The sequence below is a fragment of the Rhipicephalus sanguineus genome, chromosome 7, assembly GCF_013339695.2.
Source record: "Rhipicephalus sanguineus isolate Rsan-2018 chromosome 7, BIME_Rsan_1.4, whole genome shotgun sequence".
Lineage (NCBI taxonomy): Eukaryota > Metazoa > Arthropoda > Arachnida > Ixodida > Ixodidae > Rhipicephalus > Rhipicephalus sanguineus.
Window position 1 is genome coordinate 42,912,893 of NC_051182.1, and position 23,235 is coordinate 42,936,127.

Consider the following 23,235-nt stretch of genomic DNA (forward strand, 5'->3'; position numbering starts at 1 on the left):
AACGGGCCAAGAGTTCTTCGTTTTGTGTGCAGCGTACTCCTTTTTTTTTGGGGGGGGGGGGGTCGTGGCTTCCGGTGTGTACCGGCCAGCTGGTTTCTCGTATAAGAAGTGTGCACTGTAAAAAATAAAAATAAACGCGCTCGTTATACAGCACAATGTATGCTGCTTCGAGCTGCAGTGCGGTCAGCTGCATCTTCAATAACAATAATGCCAAATAATCTTTATTTGCATTAATAAAGCAAATTTATTTATTCTAATACTGCAAATTTATTTGCAGTATTAGAATACGCTACCCCGGCATGGTTTCCATCGACTAATAAATTAATTACCATTATAGAGGGAGTGCAAAGAAAAGCAATAAGATTCATATTCAATAAATATCAACTCACAGACTCTCCAAGTGCTTTAATCAAATCGGCTGGATTACTCACAATTGAAAACCGCGCTGCGCTCGCCCGATTGAAACTGCTTCATCAATTAATTCATAACAAGTTAAATGTTAATAGTTCTAGGTACATCTCTATTTCAGATACAAGAATAACTCGACTAAAGCACTCATACACCCTAAATGAATACCGCTTTCGTACAAATTGTTTTAAATACTCTTTCTTCCCTCTAGCCATACGACAGTGGAACGGCTTACCTTCCGCTATTACCAATACCTCCTCCCTAACTACCTTTCTATCACTACTTGAAGATTACTTACATGATGCACAAACATAAAACTACATATATTTCGCAGCTTTCCTTAGTGATGTATATTACTATTAGATTAGTAATTATCCCGATACCCACATTCCACTTACTATCATTAGAATGTTTTTGTTTTGTAAAGCTTACGTAACTGTGAGTGTCTATGATTGTATAATCGCAATTATAGTGATATTATATGATGTGTCAGCATTATACAGTTGGATTTCACAGTTGTGTATAGATGTTTCGCACATGTGAATTTTCTTATCGATCTTTCATTACCATTCACGCACAAAAAAAGAGAAAAACCAGTTATGTTACACTGCATGATTTTTTCCTTTGTCTTTTCCTTTATATATTTATAGTTTGTGTCCTTCCTGCAATAATCCCTGAAGGGATTGGCAGTATGTACTAAATAAAAATAAATAAATATTCATGAAAAAGATGAGGTATAAGAATAGGAAGAGATCGTCTTGGGCGCGATGGAGAGGTACCAACACGTACGCGGAACGCCTGCCAGCCATCCGCCCGGCGAGATTGGTCGACGCCAGCGCCACCGCATCATTCCACGCTGAAATGCCCGCTCCCAGGCACGGCCGGGCTAGACTGCACGAGCGAAAGAAGCGCGCGTGCGGTCTAGTTAGTCTAGTCTAAAGTCCTTGCGAGTAGTTTCTGCTTGAGCCACCAGAAGACGCCACTAAGTCACGGGGAAAAAAGGTTATTCTGCCTTAAGAGGCAGAGAGATGGACTGTGAATTTATATTTTTTGTTATAATAACATACATTTAATCAATGTAGATAAGGCATTAGGACAACATGAAACAAGGAAGTTTTTTTTTCTTTTTTTTTTTCTTTTTTTATCCTTCGAGCCTGGTGGCAGACATGTCACCGCCCCGTTATAAAGGGGACGCTCATAGCATCCATCCATCCATGGAAAAAAAGGGAGGAAAATGCACCCTCCGCCGTCGTACCATGCGGCGGCGAAGAGCCTGTTCCTGCTGCAACTAATCCATTCTTTTCGGGGGTGCCGCTGCTTCCATAATCTCCTTTGAAACGTTTCAAATGTGCATGACGCCCTCCCCCCCCCCCCCCATCTCCCCAACAACAACAACAACAGCAATAAAAAAAGGCACGGACCCGAGAGCCTTTGTACTCCCGTGCAACTGTCCAGAAAAGAGGTGCCTCTCTCTCTCTCTCTCTCCTGATAACGTATAACTATTTACAATAGAACGGTTAGGCGCTAAGCCGCGCTGCCGCAAGGGTTGCTGGAAATAATGGTTTGGTTTCTGAACCGACTCTTTCTCTCCGTCGCTAAAAAAAAGAGTAGAAAACCGTTCGTTTGTGCAGTAACTTCTCGAGGAAGTTCTTCAGTGGCCCTGAACACCGGCAGTGTTTGGTCGCGTGGATCAGCCCCGACCTTGTGCACGTGCATAGTAATTATAGATTTCTCCACTGTCACCAGCTTTGGTTCGACTGTAAATGTAGTGTAGGTGTCGCGCACGGTCCTGCTTGATACTTATGTCGCTACATTCAGAAGCTACCCAGAAAGCTCCTTTCCACTACTTCCTGGCTATCATTACACAAAGCCCCCTTTTCGTGCCTTGCAATGAGCCAAAAATGGTGATATTATATGCATGAACGAAGGAAGGGCTTTGCCTTTTTGCCAGCTAAAACACCATGAGCCTCATGCATCCCTAAACAGGTGTATGGTGCGCCGCTTCCTTTTCCTCTGTTACATAACTATTTGAAATCTTCAAGAATGTGAATGGGGATTAGGGTGACATCGGCCATGTTGTGGTGCAAGCGTGGCGAGCAGGCAGAGAGCGGAAGAGGAGATCAAGCAACGCGACATACATACTTGGAGGGCGCACTCACAAACATACACGAACGCACTGCTCAGCTTTAGCCAAACGTATGAGAGGTTTTTTTTTTCAGCTATAAAACGAGTCCTCCTATACTCGGCGACAACTTTCCTTGACAGCACTGTGGAAGCTACAGAACCGAAGTGCATGCCTGCTACCGCGCCAAGAAATAGTACTTACGTTTACTGATAATTTTCTCGTTTTTCTTGCTGAAATAAATGTTGCTTTATTTATTATGAGACTGAAACAGTTGCGGGAAGTCGTAGGTAAAATACAGTTATTGTTCACCTCGCAAGAATGCCTTCCTTTTCTTTCCATTTCTGAGACAGCACCACCTTTTCAGCATGCCCGTTTTCCAAAGTAAACATGGCGTCCGTGACGTAGTGGGTCAGTGTGCGGCCGCAAACGCACCGTTTAGTTCTGCAAGAAAAATGTACTCGTAATATGACACTAAAATGTACTCTGAACAATCGAAATGTCTCTCCCGTTCACATTCCCTTCACATTTTTCGTGAATATGTTTTCTAAACGCGTTAACGATGCGAGCGAGCAAAACCGAAATCAGCCGCAAGCTGCCGTACTACTTGCGGAGCAACACGAATGTGCGGAAGCCCCGCCTCCGTAGCCTTCGCTCCAATGTCAAGATAAGTTGTCGTCGAGTATAGCACCGCAGCGAAGAGCACAAGTCGTAACACAGATGCGAATTGCGTCCTTTTGGGAGTATTGAATAATAAAATGTGTAAGGGCTCTTTCTCGGCGAAACCCAACCTATCTGTATAGGCCGAAAGTCGACACCCGAAAACTAGCTCAGCTTTTCGAAGAGGCTCTCCAATAAGGCTCACGGAAGCGATTCTTTTTGTAGTAAAATTGTCATTTCTTCCCGTAGGTTGGCTGCTATTGGCAAAGTTGGGCAAACTTATGCGAAGCAGCCAAGTGTGCAGCTATAGTACAGAACTCGATCTATGCATTGCTTGTACTTTCAGTGCCGGCCAAAATTTCTCAATGTGCATTACTATCAGTTGTCTACGTAGCAACAATATAAAGTAAGAAATAAATAAAACAGAACACAAAGAGAGACGGCAGTTGAACGAAGAACGCATTCAGTGCAAAATCTCCACCGAAGCGTCAAGAAGGTTGATCCTGACAAGGACTTTTTTTTTTTTGCTGGCTTTCTTGCTTCTGCTAGAGGTGGTGGATGTCGCCGCATCCTTTTTCCCCGTCTTAGCACAGTACACATGGTTGGGAAAGTTTAGAGTCCTCATCAAGCGCGAAAAGTGCCCGTCGCCGTCTACACAAGTGCTACAAAAAAATAATAATAATTGGTTGACGTCACCTTATGACGTCACAGATCACGGAAATTTTTGTCATCGTGACGTCATTACATGACATCGCTGCTTGGTCAAAGGTGGGCAGATCCCCGAGGAACTGACAAACCGCGTGAGGTGCGGAAAACTTTCGGTGGGGGTGGGGGAGAAAGTCGACTGAGAAGAAAAAGAAGGCGGCTTTGGCGTTCGAATCCTGTTAGTCAAATGCATAAGGGACCTTGAGAGTTTTATTTGGATAGATATTTCGCACACCCCCTGCGCACTTGCCGGGCTTTCGCGAATGCGACGTCGCACCTGTCAGATCCTGATCAGTTCGCGCACATGGTACTCGAGATCTTTTCATTCGTTGCAGAGCCGCCGCACAGTGGTGTGGTAAACGAACTGATCACATAAAGCGGTTGCTTTAGGTACTTCGCACGCGCTCACCGATGCGAGCACTCATAGTGCCAGCATATTGGATGACCATAGCGAAAACTTACGAACAGATTTTTTTTTTCACGTTTTGCCGCCAGACATTTTTGAGATGCGACAGAAGCCCCAGAGCACGCAACTAAGCGCAAGGGTTTCAAAAAAGGCGCCCGCGGCTTCGCATAGAATAATTTTTGTTACTTTGGCTGCGTGAACTATAGTAGTAGACATAGTACACAGACTGGACTGGTCTCAAGCATTATTTTTTTTTTCTTGAGGCACCCTATGTGGTCACTTTGAATTGAAACTTCACCGTGGAACAAAAATTCTATATTTGGCGGGGGGATAGGCGGCTCACACACATGCCTAACTCGGGGGATTATGGCTGCACCCAGTGAGCTCTCGTTGAAAAGGCCCATCGGAGGGGCACGCTTGAGCGCGTCTATGTTTTCTGCGAAAGCCTCATTCACTATGTGACTATGGCGGCCGATGCCGGCGATACTGAGACGGTAAATGAGCTACGTCGCGCGCTCTGGTTTGTGAAGGGTGCCTAGAAAATAAGACGTCACATCATCTACTTGAGCAAAAGGATTATCTGCTAAATTTAGTTTTGCTAGAGGTTGTTAGTTCATATAGCATAAATTGTGCGCGTGTTGTCTATTTCACGCAGTCCAAGCTTTATTCCTGTGTTTCCAAACTTCAGTAGGCGTCGGGACGCGTCCCGTTCGTTTTGCTGCGCGCGGCTGGGAACGCTAGAGTTCACGCAGCCATCCGCACTTTTCGCTGCAGTCGGGGAAATATGGCTCGCTAACTGTCGGCTTGCAAAATAGTTACTGCGCATATGCCAGCAAGCTTGTTTTCCACACGAAAGCCTCAACCACAGACTAGCAGACAAATATTTTTTCCCATTTACCACTAATCCCTGTCTTTCCTTTCTTTCGTTTTCCCTTTTCTCTCAGTGGAAGAGGAAACTTACAATGATGCGTGACATTCCCGAAGTACGTTTTGAGAAGCCTTGGTGCTGATCCTGCACCTTCGTATGAATGTGGAGGGGTGTACAAGCTTAGAGCGAGAAAAAACAGTCAGGGAAGGAGAAGTTTACAGATGTTTGCAAAGCGGGCGCCAGATGCAACACCCTCTACGACGGAGTTGCTTTGTCGGCACTTTCGGAAAACGGGAGACAGCATGAACGAATGGATTCGCAGCGCGCCGTTGAGTACACAACGAGCGCATAGCAATGGGCATTTCTGAGAACGCGTGCTCCACTCCCGTCGTAGTGTGATGACGTCAATTGAGGCCTCTAGTCTAGAGAGTATTGGCCAGGGGTCGCTCACTATTTTGCAAAGTGTCAATAGGCCTTTTCCAGGTCCGAACAGCGCCTCCAGTGGAGATCACCGAAATCGAAACTGAGGGTCCGTGGCCTCCGAAGTTATCCGCCACGCACCGGTAAAAAAATCTCGTGCGTCTGGTATTTTTCGGGATAATTTGCAAACGACGCCAGGTGCCCCTCAGTTCGCACCTGCCTCTCATTTCACACCTGTCGCCACCCCGTGCAACGTTTATAGAAGCTGTTTGGCCCTGTGACGCCCCAAAAACAAGTCTCCAGAAAAAAAGTCTATTGTTATCCTATCGTTCAACCGGCGCCACGTGAGATAGTCAAACACACATACACTGCCAACAATCGTCACCTCCCCGCGAGGGGAAAGCAGGCTTCCAGGTAATGTCCTACGACCCTCAAAAATATGAGGAGGCAAGGTCAAGAAAAACGCTTCTACAGTCACCTGAGTACAAAGGCGAGCAACCAAGCAATTCCTGGAATCCTCGGCACAATAACCTGCTCGCTATGCATTCATGACGTACAGTGCAACACGCTTTCTTCCCTTCTTTCTTTCTCTTTCCCTCTCTTTTTTTCTTTTTCAGCAGCCTCATGTGCGTTGAAGACGTGGCGACTAGATTTAGCCTCTGAAGTCTGGAGAAATAACCCATCCGTGTTTTGGCGGCTTAATAATGTTTAGAGGCGCCACTTTTGACGAACGTCCGAACTGACGCGAAACAACTTGATGTTTTTTTCACAGACGGCGCCACCGCCAAAAAAATGTTTGCGAGATTTATTATTTCTTGAAAATCTTTTGCTTCAAGCACCGCTTCGTAAAGTTAGTGAGCACTGGTGATTACAAGACACTACATGGTCCTTCTAATGTGCAATACTTGTTGTGAATTAGCCTACAAAAGAAAAAAAAGTAAATTTGCACGAACCTAGCAAACAGAAAAATGAGCTGAATTCACTGCTGTCCTACAAATTTTCTAATTAACTTACGACAATTTTCTCTTCATAGAAACCTAGAGAAAGGCTTGCTGCTTGAATATTGAAGATTTCGGAGTTTCTGCTTGCATAGTTTTGTGCCTTCGTCGGTAATGCCTGACCACGTAGAGGCATGAATTGCTGAATTGAAGTAGTAATAATTCAAGAACTGTTCATCAAAACACAAAACAACTTCGCGTAGACATAAAGTACATTGTAGCCTGAAAACCCATTCAATATTGTTGTTCTGCACAGAACAGAAAAAAAGTTATTTACTCATAAACTTTCAATATTTTGCTCATTTTTATTGGAGCGTGCATCAATTTCTAATTGGTTCACTGGCAATATCTCTTCATAGAAACCTTGCATAATGCTTCGTTAAAAGGCTCAGCAAAGTTCATTTCGTTATGTTGAACAGTTTTGCTGCACTGGCAGTAAAACGGAGGCTTGTACAGCAAAAACGCAGTTTTTTGCTCACTGTTTTCATTTCCATGAACTAACGCTTCAGACTAGGCGACAATACTAGCTATCATTAGAAAGCGGAGAACGTAAGCTTTCTAATGCAATACAACTCATATTCATCCATTGAGTAGAGCAAGCACAGTGAGCCAGTAAACAACGACTAAAATGTCGAGTGCTTGCCACTGCAGTGGGACCGCCACCTTAGGTACCGACAACTGCCTCCTTCACGGCCCTCTCTCACGCGCAGCTGGCGTCCGACGCCATTTTCTTCCTAACTTGGAAGATTTACAAAGCCATGTGCGTGTAAGTACATTAGCCACGCATCTTTCAGCGGACAATATGCTACCGCGACGCGCCTTCTCATCCCGTCAACCCCCTGTCATTAGTGAATGGAGGACGCGTTTCACCAGGTGCTGGAAAAGAGTTAGGAAAAAACATGGCTACTAAAGTCCCTAGATATTCCCTGTTCTTTCTTAAGTACCGACAACCATTGAAGAGCCGTCGACGAATCTCATTGGCTAACGCTCGTTTTCGGTAGCCATGTTCTTCCTAACTCTTTTCCAGCACCCGGTGAAACGCAACCCCCCATTCACTAATGACAGGGGTTTGACGGGAGGAGAAAGGCACGTCGCGTTAGCATATTGTCCGCTGAAAGATGCGTGGCTAATGTACTTAGACGCGCATGGCTTTGTAAATCGTCCAAGTTAGGAAGAAATGGCGTCGAAACGCCAGCTGCGCGTGAGTGAGGGCCGGGAAAGGAGGCAGTTGTCGCTACTTAAGTAAAAGGGAAAAATCTAGGGACTTTAATGGCTACCGAAAACGAGCGTTAGCCAATGAGATTCGTCGCCGGTGCTTCAATGGTTGTCGGTAAAGTCCCTAGATTTTTCCCTGTTCTTTCTTAAGTACCGACAACCATTGAAGCGCCGGCGAGGAATCTCATTGGCTAACGCTCGTTTTCGGTAGCCATGTTCTTCCTAACTCTTTTCCAGCACCTGGTGAAACGCGTCCCCCATTCACTAATGACAGGGGGTTGACGGGAGGAGAAAGGCACGTCGCGGGAGCATATTGTCCGCTGAATGATGCGTGGCTAATGTACTTAGACGCACATGGCTTTGTAAATCTTCCAAGTTAGGAAGAAAATGGCGTCGGACGCCAGCTGCGCGTGAGAGAGGGCCGTGAAAGGAGGCAGTTGTCGGTACTTAAGTAAAAAAGAAAAATCTAGGGACTTTAGTTGTCGGTACTTAAGAAAGAACAGGGAAAAATCTAGGGACTTTAGTCTAGCCGGCCATGTCCCAGGCAGCCGCTCGCCCTACTCAAGAGCTTTTAGTACACTCTACACGCGTCATGATTTTTGGTGGCCAAAACGCGACTACAGTTGCGGGCCAAGGTGAAATGGTACCGTGTACGTGTCATGTCATAGTGGATAGGAAGGAGGATATCCTTTTTCTGTATGGTCGAGGACGCTATCGGGAAGGGAGGAGGGGGGGGGCAGAGGAGGGGTGCCACCTGTTGAGATAAGCGCTTAGAAGTAGAAAACCCAGTGGGTTCTCAAGCGGTACTGGGAATCGGTCGCTCTTGTGATGCCTTTGTGCAGTGAAGCCGAGCCGTGCCGTGTCCTTTCCAGCACTTCTGCAGAAGGAAGGCATGGTCTTATCCTGCCCGCATGACTCACACACAGGAGGCAGTGAAAATAGGATTAGGGCACAAAGTGGGGAGTTAACACAAAAGCTTTTGCAAAGTTCGACCTGACCAAATCGTTGAAGTACTTTTCAAGAAGTATGCCACGTGGCGTCCCTCATAATCATATGGCGGCTTCGGGACGTCAAACCCCGACAATCAGTGTACTGTTATTGAGCTAGCAACACTCAGAAGCTTTCCTTCTCCGCATTCAGGGGCTACGAGAAAGGGCGACATCTTTCGCACCGGTATACTCCAACGCGTCGGCACGTTGCTTTGACACGTTGCTTTGACACGTCGGCACGTTGCTGTTTGACATCTGGACCTGTTATGTGAATCCTTCCGGTCTCATTGACGAAACGTGCCTTCTGGTAAAAGGAATGCAGCCAGGCTACACTTCACGGACTCCTATGTGCCATCTCTCAGTAAATCAATGTTCTTTGTGTAGTAAACCTGCGCTCGGGTCTTGTTTCTTCTTTTGTGATTTCAAGTAAGCGAATTCTCAGAAGGTTGATGATCTTTACCTAGTCTAGAGGGTGTTGTCCTTGAAGATGCGTGTTCACGGCACGTGCCTACTTTGTGCCGTAGTCATGAAAGTAGCTGATGAAGATGGGCTCAGCACAAAGGCGTTGTGGAGGGGGCAGGAGTGAGTCGTGGAGGTAAAGGAAAGATAATACGGCTTTGAGCTTTTCAAACAGGATTACTTTTTAACGCGAAAAGGTGGGGTGAAATGGCAGCTGCTTTTACAAAAAAAAAATGCACTCTGAGACCCTGAGTCATGGGCAGATGGCTTGCATATTTTCCCTAGCGCCTCTGCTTGGTTTGACCGCGGGAAATTTTTTTCATGCAGCCGGTTCCTAAAAAGAACATTGGATAGCGTCTTCAAAAGGCGTCGTACGACTATTAATAAAATTTCAGCGCACACTGCCGACTAGAGTAAAGCTGTTAATATACATGGCTATCTTCACATGCACATTAACTACTGCCATTTAGTGTGGGGCGGCACCGTTATTACTTGCAGAAGTAAACTTCTAACACTGCAGAATGCTGCGATGAGATCTATAATTATTGCACATCATATGCCAGCTTACTTTTCTCAAGTTATCATATAACGGAAGTTGAAAAAATATATGAATTCTATATTCTTTAGTCCTATAAAATTCAAGGGACGTCGCAAACTTGCATGAATATCCTGCAGTTACCCGCCACGAAGCCACGAACGCTCGCGCGCTCCACAACCGCTCACAAATTATAGATCTTAAATACTTTGTTAAACGTTACCAAATAGCATAGATAAGTTCAAAATCGGCCCAATAAAATATAACCACCTCCTCTTTTTATTAAAAGCGTACGAGATTATTCTTTTTCTGATGAAGTGTCATATTAATTGAAGAAGTGCCTTTTTTTGACAGCCAGAAATGTACCCAACATATATGCTATATGTCCCATATTATTGTATTATAAGGTTGTTACCACAGTTAACTGCTTTTCTCTGTTTGTCCTAATGACCCTGTCATTCGCTGCTGTGTGATCAGTGTACTGTGTGTTTTCTGTCCTAGCTGCACACAAGAGATATGGAAGCTTTGTCGAGCTCCTTACCAGCGGTTTTTACTCCCGTATACCTCAAACACGTACACTAACAGGCTTGTTGCAAAATAAAAAAAAATTCTACTCATATAATAAACTTCCATTTTATGACAGAAGCAATATCACCGCGACAAAGAAAGCACGCTCAAAATACATGAAAAACACACCAGCCGTATTCGGCAAACACCTGGCAATCCACGAGTATCCTGACTCCAAGTTTATGGTCACAATCATTTGATAACGCTCCACTTTCTCTCTGAGGACCAGATGTACACCACAGCAAAGTGAACTTCTTTTTTTTTCACATGACACATAAATCAACACCACAGAAATACATGCCGCGTTTTGCAATGTTGTATGATGGGTGAACAAAATGTTTTGAAAGATGCGGGCACCAAGAAAAAAAATCGTAATGTGGCGCGCGTCCGTGTTTTGGAATTAAATTAAGTGCATGTGGGCCGCTATATTGCCGGCCGCTTCTCCACGAACATGAAATCGATGAGGGATCAATAAAACTTGCTGCTGGGCGCATTGGGTCATATTTGGAACCAACTCGCCCAGCAATAGTGTTTTTATGTGTGTGCGCATCAATATTTTTTCGTTCCAAATGAGGGATCAAAAACGACGAAAAGTTGTACGGTAAAATAAATAGCGCGTAATAAGCAGACGTCTCGTAGACGTGTTACGACATGAAGCATACACAGAAAAATCGCCGATAAACGTCTTTTCCTGTAGTTTCCTCCACTTCAACAAAATGCATACTCAAACCTTAACTAACCACAGGTATACAAATTATCTCTAAGTACAGCAATTCATTGCGACTTTCAGAGTAGACAGAGATCTATTATTATCAGGCCGTTTGCGACTGGATCTCAATGCGCATCGCTGCTGTTTGTGCGTAATGGTCTTTAATATGATACTTTTATAATTTTGCAGTATATTGGAAGTTGGTGCAAGTATTCGCTTAAGCTCTGGCGCAATTATGAACAACATAATGGTAAAAATGTTGTCTCTTCATTACACACAACAGTATGTATATATAATTTGAAACACGCGTTTAATTATGAAGCTTTGAAAGATTGGCACTTAGGATGTCGGGGAGTTAAGCCGAGGTTTTAGGTTTGATCTTGTTCTGAGTGACCACAATATATCGTGGACGATATGCGAGAACGTGCGCTTGCTTAGATTTACTTGTAAACGTTTTTTGTTATTATTATTTACCTACTCAAGCGCTTTCCCAAGTGTGCGTGTTCTTGTTGCGCCAATTATCTATGTATCGGCGCTGCGAGCATTGTTCTTTTTTTTTTTCGAATGGAGTTGTGGGTGATTTAGCTTCGGCTCTACTTCAGTTTTATATTTGTTGCCAGTTTTTAGGGCACTTTCACGCTTCCTAAGTGTCAAATACTAAAAAACACGCGCAGTCCCTTGATCGGTAACTTTTTTTTTTTGGCTGGCCGTTCTTTACGTCTTTCAGCCATTGATAGGCATAAGCCGCGTTTCTGTAACCGATTCATTTTGTGCATTTTCTCGTTTCACCTTACAACCCGAATAACCGGGCAGGATGATTGCCTACTTATTTTTGCCTGTGTGGACGCTGTGACGGGCTAGGAAAACGTGCAGTATGATTCATGGATATTTTGCGCGCATGCCATCGATGCTCGATGTTCTTTATAGTTGTCGCATGGCTTCCTTCACGATCTCATCTGTGCAGTACGGTGTGTTGGTATTTAAACCAAACTTTGTTTTACCAGGCATTCTTGGCAATACCTAAGTCGTTAATGATATATTTACTGGCAAGTTCTTCTTCTTAATTAACATTTCTTCTGAGATTATGTGTCTACCAGCCGTTCAGGTGCAAAAAGGATGCCACGAGAATCACTTTTAGCTGAAAACACGTGTTCTTTTTCTCGCTGCCACGCGGCAGGCGGTAAATCCTCCTTTCCACACTTCTTCGAGGCACTCTGGGAAAGGATTTCCCGAAACGCGAGGGCGAGAGGGAAGGAGGCGAGGGGTGATGGTGGCTGGTGAGGGGGTTAGCAAAGTGGCGAATCAGCAGTCCCTGATACCCTCTACGTTCTTCGTAAGGAAATGCCAGCAGCACTAAAGAAAACAGAAGAAACTGAGCCAGGAAAAAGAGACAGGAACAGGTAGGATGCTGGATGCTGTCTCTTTTTCCTGGCTCAGTTTCTTCTGTTTTCTTTAGTGCTGCTGGCATTTCCTTACGAAGAACTATGTACCAACTTGCCCAACAAGCCACCCTAATGACCTTCTACGTCTTTCACGCGTCTAAAGCAAAGTGGCGAATCAGCAGTCCCTGACACCTGCTACGTCACTCACGCGTCTAGACCAATGAGCGAGCAGCGGAGGTTAAAAGCGGGGCTCGAACCGTGGAAACGTCACTCACCTGTTCGCTGACGAGACTCTTGCAGCACCAGCCATGAGGATCTCCACGGCCATCATCGCTTCCCTGGTCGGCGTCCTGATCGTCTCCCTGGCCGACGACTCCGAGGCCAAGCTAGGCCTCGCCTTGGCGCCGTTCATCTGGGCTGGAAACCTGGCCAAGGACGCGACGCAGTCCCTGGTCGCCTACAAGCTGTCTCTAGCTACCAAGGCCCTCGCCATGATCACCGGTAACCGCTCCTTTCGGGCCACCATCTCGTACGACTCTCGGCTCGAGCGGTACGAGGACGCCCCTGCACAGGACGTTGATGAAGGAGCTGCCTGGAGCAGTCTCAAGAGCCCGGTACCAGTCACGTCCCCTCCGGAACCTGTACACGTCGACATCGAGGTTAGTGATCCTTCTTTTCTAAAGAATTCACCGTGGTTTCTTTTTTTTACATTACGTAGCAGCATATCCAATGATGGTTAACATGACATGCGTCTTTTCTCATAAATTTTCGTGCTCCAGAGCACGTTTTCTATGTAGTCATTTTATAGTCGGTGTTAACTTGCATTCCTCTATTTGCTTCACTTCAGGTGCCCGCCGTGACGAAGCCCGTCATCCGTATTCCTACGCTACCACCATTGCCCAAGACTAAGGCGCCTAAGATCGTCGACCCTAAGGTCGTGGTGCCCCAGCTGCCGAGAATCGTGGTTCCCAAGCTGGTCGTACCCAAGCTCGTCGTGGCTGAAGTCTCCGTTCCCGGTGTCGTGCAGTCCAAGGTCGACCTGCTGAGGGCCAAGATCAACGGCAAGCTCAAGCAGCTTGGGGCCAGTCCGTCGGGCTCCTCGGAGCCCCCAAGTACGCGAGCGGCTACATCCAGGGTGGCTTCCGCGTCGGCCATGGCACCGGCGCAGCAGCCCAAGTCCAGCTGGGTTCCAATCCCGCGACTACTACGGCTCCACCCGCCGAACCGCGATCTTCCGCCGACAACAAGACCGAGCTGTACGCGACCAAAACCAACCACAGCCGCCCGGTCCGCTCAATCGACGCAGGCGTGGGTGGGCCGCTATTTCCAGTTCATCCAGGCGAACGACGCGGGCCGTTGCGTGGCGCTCATGGTTTGCTCAATGGCGGCCCATCCTCACGAATTCGGCGCCTACGGACGCAAGGGTCGTCGATTTCTTCAAAGACATCAAGCCCCAGGCATCCTCCCCTGTAGCGGTCTACCAGGAAGCATCGAGTGTCGGGCGCAGCGTGATTCCTGCCAGTCACGGTATTCGACTTGCCAGGTGGACCCGAAGTACCTCGCCAGCTCGGTGAATCTCACATCCATTTGTAAAGAAACCGAGTCCCGGAGAATGGATCCGCGTGAATCACGCTGCCCGGGGCCCCTCATCGCAATAGCTTGCTCGAGCGGCATTTCTCGTTCGATTATTTCTAGTCACTCATCGGAGAACAGCTCGTGTATATATTTTCATCGCGTTTATAGAAATGTACATCCTTGTAAATACACTAAATAAAATGTATATATATTTTTAACATGCAGCCTTTTTATTATACGGCTAGAACAAGTCTGCAGGCACTGCACCCAGCTTGGTCCTCTGTCGTTCATGAATATCATTGTCGTTCTTTGTTGGTCACATACAACCTCATTTGGGGGCGACCTTGAACAAGGAAAGTATAGGGCCGTTATTTGTAGTTTTTAACTGTAAAATAAAGAAATTGAAGTGCACGAAGAGACAACTTGCCGCCAGGGACCGCGCAACCTTCGGCTAACGCATCAAATACTGTACCAATATATAGGTCTCATAGCGGCGGTCGTGCTCCTTTCTTTGGATTGAATGTTTGTTGGTTTCTTTAGGTTGTACGTAACAAGCAAACGCTCATTTGATCAGCAAGTGCAAGGCAGAGATCTCCACACACCTCCTCTCCACTCACCCTCTCCCATTCCTCTTTCCCTCTCTCCCTCCCCTCTCTCCTCTCCCCTCCCCTTTCCACTCTTCCTCTGAAACGCGGGCTAGACATGCCGAAATTTTCTCCTGCGCAACGCCGCGATGAGCTCGAGCGCATGCGCGTCCCCTCTCCTTCTCTCTTTTCTCCTACGCTGCCCCCCTCTCACCCGCCTGTCGACAGCGTTCCCCGCTCGCCCTGTGGAAGATATGACGCGCGTAGCGTCCCTCTTCGCGGTCCACGATGCGAGGTCGGTAGCATGCCCAACGAACGCCAACGGAACGCGATCGCGCAAGTGCGCCGGCTTCGCATCGCCTTATGGTCCCCTTAACGGGAGATGGCGTAATTTTTTATTGCGATAGCAATTATATGGACAGTCACGGCTGATTTTTGCCGTCGCCGGCCGCCGTCATTCACCGTATATGTGTATATATATATATATATATATATATATATATATATATAAAGCCACAAAGAAAAATAATTCAGAAAAAAAAACTTTCCGACGCGCGGAACCGAACGGGCGACCTCTCGCTTTCCAGCGAGCGGCGTTAGACGGTTACGCCACGAACGGTACCGTCTTTCAGCCTGCTAACGGCGAGCTATTTATATATACCATTTCCTTCAGCATGCTTTCTCCTTCGCCACATAGATGGCGCGATGTGCGCGCTTTAAATAGGGTGCCTTGATGCGCGTTTTGTTGGGGGGCGCACACATCGAGGCACACTAGCTTTAAAGATGATCGCCCAGCTCGTGCGAACGCCGTTGGTCTTCGCCCTACAGGGCGTGGTCGCCTTCGTGTGCTTATCTCGAGGAAAGAAGGGGGCGGCCGGGGGGGGAGGTGTAGCGGGCGGTTGTATTGGTTGTATGTCTTGTGCTTTCCCCGCGATGTCCGCGCTGAAGCCACAGAGCGTACGAAGGTCACTTCGCAGCGGCCGCGTTTAGCGCGCTGTTCAAACAGAAATAAGTAACAACTGTGACAGTTCGCGCTCGTCCTGTGTGTACCTGTTCGTTGGTTTCGTGCGTCCTGCTTTATGTTTGAGCAGTGCGCTTCAGGTGCCGAGCTGTGACGCACGATAGTTCGCGCTCGCCCTGTGTGCGTTCTTTTCGTGCGTCCTTTGGGCTCGAGCGACGCGCTGGTAATTTCGAGCTGCTTTCCGTTCTTCGCGTTACATTCCAATTTATTGCTATTGCATTCATTGCTTCGCCGTTGGGGCGAAATTGTGACTTTTTTCTGTATAGCTAGCGTTGGTACGGGCAATAAATCTTGAATTCTCAAGCACAGTTTGTATTAGCTGCTGTACTAGCCAAAGCTACAGATGTTGCATGACAGCTGATATTTAAATAAATGTGCACGTAAAGCTACATGGTATGGAACAGAGGCGCAGCCAAGGGGGGCGGGGTTCAACCTCTCCCCCGCCCGAAAATTTTCAATTTCGCTTGCGTATATATACACACAGACATGCAAACGCATGCACAAACATATATAAAGCATGGTTGACTCCCCCGCCCCCACCTTGAAAAAATTTCTGGCTACGCCCCGGGTATCGAACATGAGGGAGGTTGACTGGGACATGTAAAGCTTAACATTTATGGGTGTGGTATTAGTGTGAAAGCGTGCTTTTTATTTGCAGCTGTTATTTGTAATTATGACACCTATTCAGTATAAGAATTGTTCCTCTATATCTTCTATTTAGTAATATACGTTTACATGTCGTGTCCTATGGTCCGAATCAAGCAGGATGCTACTGACTGCACATTTTGAAGACAGGTGAATATTTATTCCAGTCTCCCGAGCTCAAGGCTGACGGCGCCGACGAGCGATGCCGTGGAATTGTCGTGCTAGGGGGAGTGCCCGAGCCACTTTTAGCATTTTGCTTTATACATTAAAGCGTCGTTAAGCTCAAAGCATACTCGAATGGATGACATGGTAGTACTGGACCTTGTCGCTCCGATTACATCTCCTAGCCAAGGAAAGAATCACTTTCACTTGTCGACAACGGGTGGAACAAAAACACCTTCAACCTGCCATGTTCCTTAACACAGGGCCTCCACCAGATCGCTCTTCGACGCTGATATGCGGTCAACTGAGACATGTTGTAGAGCTTAACGTTCATGAACCTTCAAGGTGCAAAACAATGCATATTTAATTTGGGGTTGGTATTTAGATTTAACAGCGCCCATTAAATATTAGAATGTTTCAGGTTAACCGTTGCATTATTCATATAATTGTTCACATGATCCTCCTGAATCCTTCAGGCCACTTCTGACTTTTGAAGAAATAGCATGGCTTTATCCTTGAAAGCTGGATCATATTGTGACTTCATTCGATTTCAAGCATTGCTAGCTTCTTTTGATGCGACGCTTGGCAGGAAACCTATGTTCTAACGGGTGATGGAAGCGATTTCATGCGTGCTCTTTCCCAACCAGTCATGCACTACGTTTCATCGTTTGTGGAAGCCAAGGCGAGCATCACTTCCAACTGTCAACAACGAACGAACCAAGAACGAACAACCTCAGACCTGCCGTCCTCCCTAGCACGACAATTCCACGGCATCGCTCGTCGGCGCCGTCAGCCTTGAGCTCGGGAGACTGCATTCTTTTTCTGCGAAGGCTCGTTGTTCTTTCGACTCAACAACGTTTCTTTATCTCGGAGAGAAATTAGCGCGCTCGTTCTGAAAGCTGGTCCGTCGCCCCGTATGCGCTGCACTACACCAAACCCACCTGTTGTGCGAATAAGCGATCATGTGTTTTAATCCGATTACCTGATATGAAACTCTACACAATACTGTCCGTATAAACGCACCGACATCAACGTGATGCTCATGAAGGAGGTGGGAGACTGTACTTCGCCGAGTGGAGAGGAGATCAGCTGACTTCCACCGCCTGTACTGCGTCAAACATCGCAGAAAAATTTTCTTTGGCGTCTGGTTGCACATCAGGGCACATTTGGCTGTTGTATGATGCGGGCAAAGGGAAATGCACTCGGAAACGCATCGTACATTGTTCACCTCCGTCTCCGTGCGGGATGCGCAAGTCGTCCGACGAGAAACATAATTCCACACACAAACTGACTGTGACTGCCCGCGAGGGTTCGCTTAAGGTCGTGTACACGTAGAGTCACTGTATATGCTACCTTTAGGTAGCAGAGTAGCGCATAGGTTCGGCTAGCAACCACAGCTATGCGGTGAAGTCGCACTCCATTTTTGCAGGCGACATGCCTACCGCACCGCCGATAAACATGTCTGGCGTGTCGAAGGCCGGCGATAAACATTGGCTGTCGATGACTAGTGTTAATTGAGTGAGCTGCAGCGGCGGCGTCGAGAAATACAAAAATTGGCCCGAGCGTCAGCTTCTCCGGAATGCATGGTTGCTAGCGGCGTTGGAAAACAGATGCGCAACTCTGCTACCTAAAGGTAGCATATACAGTAACTCTATGTACACGTATACACGCGCATCACATGTGCAAAATTAGAGCGTTGTAACCGATCATAAAATCGTCCAAGATAACGTGAAGTGCATATATAAAGCCTCGTAAGTCCACCCAGATCGCGTGGTGCGATGGCGTAGTGGTTATACAGTGTCTGCATGTCACGCGGCTGGCTTGGGTTCAAATCCCCGTGGTAGAGTGTGTGTGTTGATACATGGTTTATGACTCTCTGTGCAGTGTTCTTGTGATGTGTAAATGCATATTCATGAGTTGGAAGGCTGAAGAGAACAAAAGAAAAAACCGGGGGAACACTGCACGATCAAATATAATGTAGAAGATTTTTTTTTTTCATTTTCGAGAAGTACCACTTATATTTCGACCGTATATAAATAAGCCGGAGAGATTTGACCTGAAATTCCGCTTAACCAAATCGACGGTATGCGCTACTTCAAGCGGTCGCTTTTAAACGGCCTTCTGGCAACGAGATGGCCTCGCATATGGAAGAGCCGCATAAAGTAGGGCCGCATAAAAGAGCCGTATAAGTAGGCCGCTTAGAGAGCCATTTATAAGCGTCGAAAATCTGACCTACTTTCCGTCTTATATGCGTTGTTTTAAGCGGTCGTTTGCTAAGAGTGTACATACGTCAGTATTATCAAAACTAAGTGCCTTTTATGGTGATAGCATGTGAATATCATCTGTAACTTTCGTTAACATATTCCTCCGGGGTCGAGCGATGCTTCAACATAGCTTGCTCAATCATAGCAACACAAATGCAATATTTATTAAACTGCTATAAAAGCGGAGCCAACACTGGAACCACAGACGTTATTCTAATATGACGCCTGTATCGTAGGAGTACATATCTAGTGTTTATTGCTTCCTTGTAAAATTAGACAGCCAGCGCCACAACCACAACTGACGTTGCAGCGACGTTACACCTGCGCAGGCTGTTTTTCTAAACCAGTTTTATATCTGGCGTGGCTCTGTGGTAGAATACCTTATTGCCACGCAGGATACTTCGGTTCGATTCCTGCTGGCATCCTAATTTTTATTCTTTCGATTCGTCGGGTCAATGCTGCCGATGTCAGTTTCTCTTAACGCTCTCGCATTTATATTACCAGTGTCTGTGCTCGCTGTTCCTAGGTAGATATAAACTGTTAATCACCTGTGGCGCATACCCGTACACCGCGGCCCGTGTAAACGGGTATGTGCCACACGTGTCTGGAGGAAAGGGTTTGATGACGCACGCGACAGGATTTTCACGTTATTCATGTCATGACCCGAGAGGCATATTCGCCAATCTCTTACCCTCCTACGCAAGTTCGGTCTACACCAAGTTAAGGATGCGATCACGAAGCGCCCAGGCGTAGGGGGATAGATAGATAGATAGATAGATAGATAGATAGATAGATAGATAGATAGATAGATAGATAGATAGATAGATAGATAGATAGATAGATAGATAGATACAAACGCTGAAAGTGCCAAAGGTTCGCTAAGAATTGCTTCGCATTTAAAACGAAGAACCTCTATAGAACTATAGCTTAGCCGGTATGCGCCAAGAAAATTGGGCGAGCCCTACCACTGACCAACTAAAAACTCACAGGATTCCTTATAGAGTCACTTAAGCCGACTAGAAGGCGAAAGCCATCATCTCTTGCTTCTCAGTCGATGTACTAACGCTACCCCGCCATCCTTAAAAAGCTTTCTGCAATTACCATAGTTTTGCACTGCCTCCAAGATCGGAGGCACCTCACCTGTTTTTTCATTGCCCCGTGATCGGACCACCTTTCACCAAGGTACGATGTCAAGCGATGACGTCATCATGAGGACGTCATAACTTCCAGTGATCTATGAGGTCGTCATGGCGTAACATGGTGACATCATCACTTGATGACATTTGCACTTTTTGCATCACTCGTCTCCGACGCCGCGAGACGCCGACGGTCAAACTTCGCATTTGATGAGGCACTTAGGGCTTTCGCCTTAAAATGAAGAAGCAGTTTCCGACCAGCCTTGCGGGTATGTGCCGCAGAAATCGCACAAGCCCCAATAATGACCTTAGGTCCACTAAAGATGAAGCTGTCTATAACAAGCCAAGTGGGTAAGTGCCAAGCAGGTTCTAGCGGGTATGCACCACAGAAACTGGGCAAGCTCCCCTACTCACCTCCGGTCAATTAAATGTTATGAATAAAGTCAAGCAATGAAACAGCAATAATCTGCCACCAGCTCCGCTGTTTAACCAATAATCGCGACGTGAAGTTAATGAAGCTGCGTCAAAATTTTGCGTAATTGCGGATAGACATAAAATGCGCTTGCTTGGGCGAAAAACGGGAAAACACAGAACAGTGTCTTGACCATCGATCAATATATGAGGTACGCATAATTTATTTCGTGCACAGCATTGGGTATCTGCGGCAGAACTTTCGGACAGAAAGTGGACATGAGGGCATGAGGTGGGTTTTCCGTAGAGTGGCCGAAACGGTTCACCGAGCTGGTGATAGCGATGATTATGGCAGTGATTTACGCTTTAAAAATGGTGTTTCTTGGCCACCATACATGCTTCTCTATAAGCAATGCGGAAACAATTCTTTCAAGCTAGGAAATGGTAATTATTCACGGTTAATGCTTAAAACAATTGATGTAAGATAAATTAGCAATGACTGCCATATACTACAAAAGCCAACGTTCTAGCAGCTCAGTCTTTTACTTGCTTTGTCAACGTATCCCCAACGAGGAGAGAAAAAAACATGTATTGGTGTGAAAGGCCAGTAATGTGAACTACGGATTATCTTGAATAATGATGCGCGCTGCTTTGTCGGCAATCATCATGGTAGGCGCGTTGAGATTTCCAGTTACTATGGTTGGCATGACAGATGCATCCACGACGCGCAGGTTCTTCAACCTCCGCACCCTGAAAAGAAATAATACTTTAATGGAAGACAATACAACGAAAAGTAATGAGACCTTTATCTAGACGTATTGAGTTTAAGTAGATGAGTGTTAAGCGGGCCCGCTCATGCATCCGAAATATAGGCGCTTATCTTGAACCGGCATTAAAGAGAAGATGTGGTCTCGAGGCAGATACATCAGTTTGGGGAAGGTGGGCTTGGTCAAGCCATAGAAATAACAATGTGCTATATATATATATATATATATATAATATATATATATATATAGATATATATATATTGTATATATGTGTATTATATATATATTATATATATATATTATATATATATATATATATATATATATATATATATATATATATATATATATATTATGCCAGGGCTGGGCAAAGATACTTTGAAATTGTATCGCGATACGGTACAAGATATCCAGGCAGAAGTATTGGAGATACAGATACAGATACTTCAGCAATAATTGTATCCGATACGATACTGCCAAATATCTCTAACATACTTCGATACATTCGCAAATTTGTTATTATAGACCACCACAATGTAGTAGCGACGCCCATGCACAAAAAGGTTTGCTTGAACATTTCTTTATTGTGACCAATTTTTTCCTGTAATGAAATGTCTTAGTATCTCAAAATTTTTGTCCTTCTTGCTCAAAGTGCATTAGTTTACTTCCGACAGAACTTATTGGGATTTGTTTCGGCTGCTTAACACGACAGCTGTTCACTGACAGCGGCTCTTGCTTGTCATTTTTGTAATTGATGAGCGTCGCTGCTCAGCTTGCCGACCAGGTAGCCGGTCGCAATCTAATTACAAGAACTTCAATAAGAGGCCTTCGCACGATGGTGCAAATACCGGTGTGGAGTTTTACCTTGGCTGTAAAAGACCGTTTACGCAATACTGAATCACCGGTGCACAGCAGCGACAACGCTGCTAGCGACATTTTTCGTGACGCATTGTGTATACGTATAGAGCTCTTAAAACTGCAATGACTTTTCATGTTCTACTTATTTGCTGGCGTAAAACGTTTGCTATCAATATACTCACTAATGTGTAATATTTTAACAATTTTTCTTCAACGAGAGAATATGTTCACCCCAGAAATGCCTAATACCTATTGTATTGTCACCTAGTGGTAAGGATAAAGAAGGCGGCAGTCACTCTGGTAGAGACTAAACTGCTCACTTGGCAACGTGTGCCCAGAAAACTAAGCAACTCATATACAAGCAAAGCACTCCGTACACTGATAGCGGCAATAAATGTCGTTGGCCTTCGGTATTCTGATCACAGACAGAACGCGTGGTCACATCAGCGATCGAACCTTCCAGCGTTACCGCTGGTGCTCGCGTAAGCTGCCGAATGAACTACAGTGCTCGCGTGCTGCGCATAATTTTAATAATAATTGCTGCGGTTTTGCATCGCAAAACCACGATATGATTGCGATGGACGCCGTAGTGGAGGTCCACCCGGGTTCCTAAACGACCACCTAGGGGTTTTAAACCACCTGGGGTTTTTGACCACTTGGGGTTCTTTAACGTGCACCTAAATCTAAGTACACGGGCTTAGAGCATTTCGCCTCCATCGAAATGTGGCCGCCGCGGCTGGGCTTTGCGCGTAATCTAGCGGAACAATCTGAAACAACCGCGAAGATTCCGAAACATCGCGTTGCGGCTTGAGCCGAGCACTGCTAATAATTTTGTTGCGGTTTAAATTCAATCACACCAAAATAAAAAATAAGTGCACGTGGCAGTATAGTTGCACAAATCGTCGCAGCACACCGCTGCTATTCACGCTATTGCCCGATTACCTGGCGAATAGTAATAGTAAAAAAAAAAAATTACTGAGGCCTAAAAAAAAACAAATCTATGTAAATAAATAGAAAATCCGTTCTGTATCAAACATTCATCGTGAATAAGTATTGAAACACAATACAGGCGGCACCCCTAATAGCTAGGTCAAGCAAGCATGAGGTATATATCGTCACTTACTTGTTAATGTAGACAATAAAGTATTTAGTGCCTATGAAAAATTGACTGAACCGGCTTGTTGGGACGCCCATGAGAAAAACGTCATTGGTATGCAATGTTTCTCGAATCCCTTTCTTATCAACTTTAGGTGGCTCCTAATTATTTTATAATTACAATGCAAGCTCATTTCGCTGTTTTACTAAGCAATCAGCAGAATGTTTGGTATTGTATACTCACTTCGCGCCCACATATACATATTTGCTTTCA

The 23,235-nt window shown here is 45.8% G+C and overlaps 1 protein-coding gene across 1 annotated transcript in view; it reads left to right on the forward strand.

Annotated features, from left to right (window-relative positions):
- The first annotated feature begins 12,735 nt into the window (after positions 1–12,735).
- The window catches only part of LOC119398652 (fatty acid synthase-like), a 52,031-nt gene continuing 41,531 nt past the window's right edge, over positions 12,736–23,235 (forward strand). The window contains exons 1-2 of the mRNA XM_037665484.2: positions 12,736–13,102; positions 13,291–13,815. Coding sequence (XP_037521412.2) covers positions 12,752–13,102; positions 13,291–13,815 — 876 coding nt within the window. The 5' untranslated portion in view covers positions 12,736–12,751. The remainder of the gene's footprint in view (positions 13,103–13,290; positions 13,816–23,235) is intronic.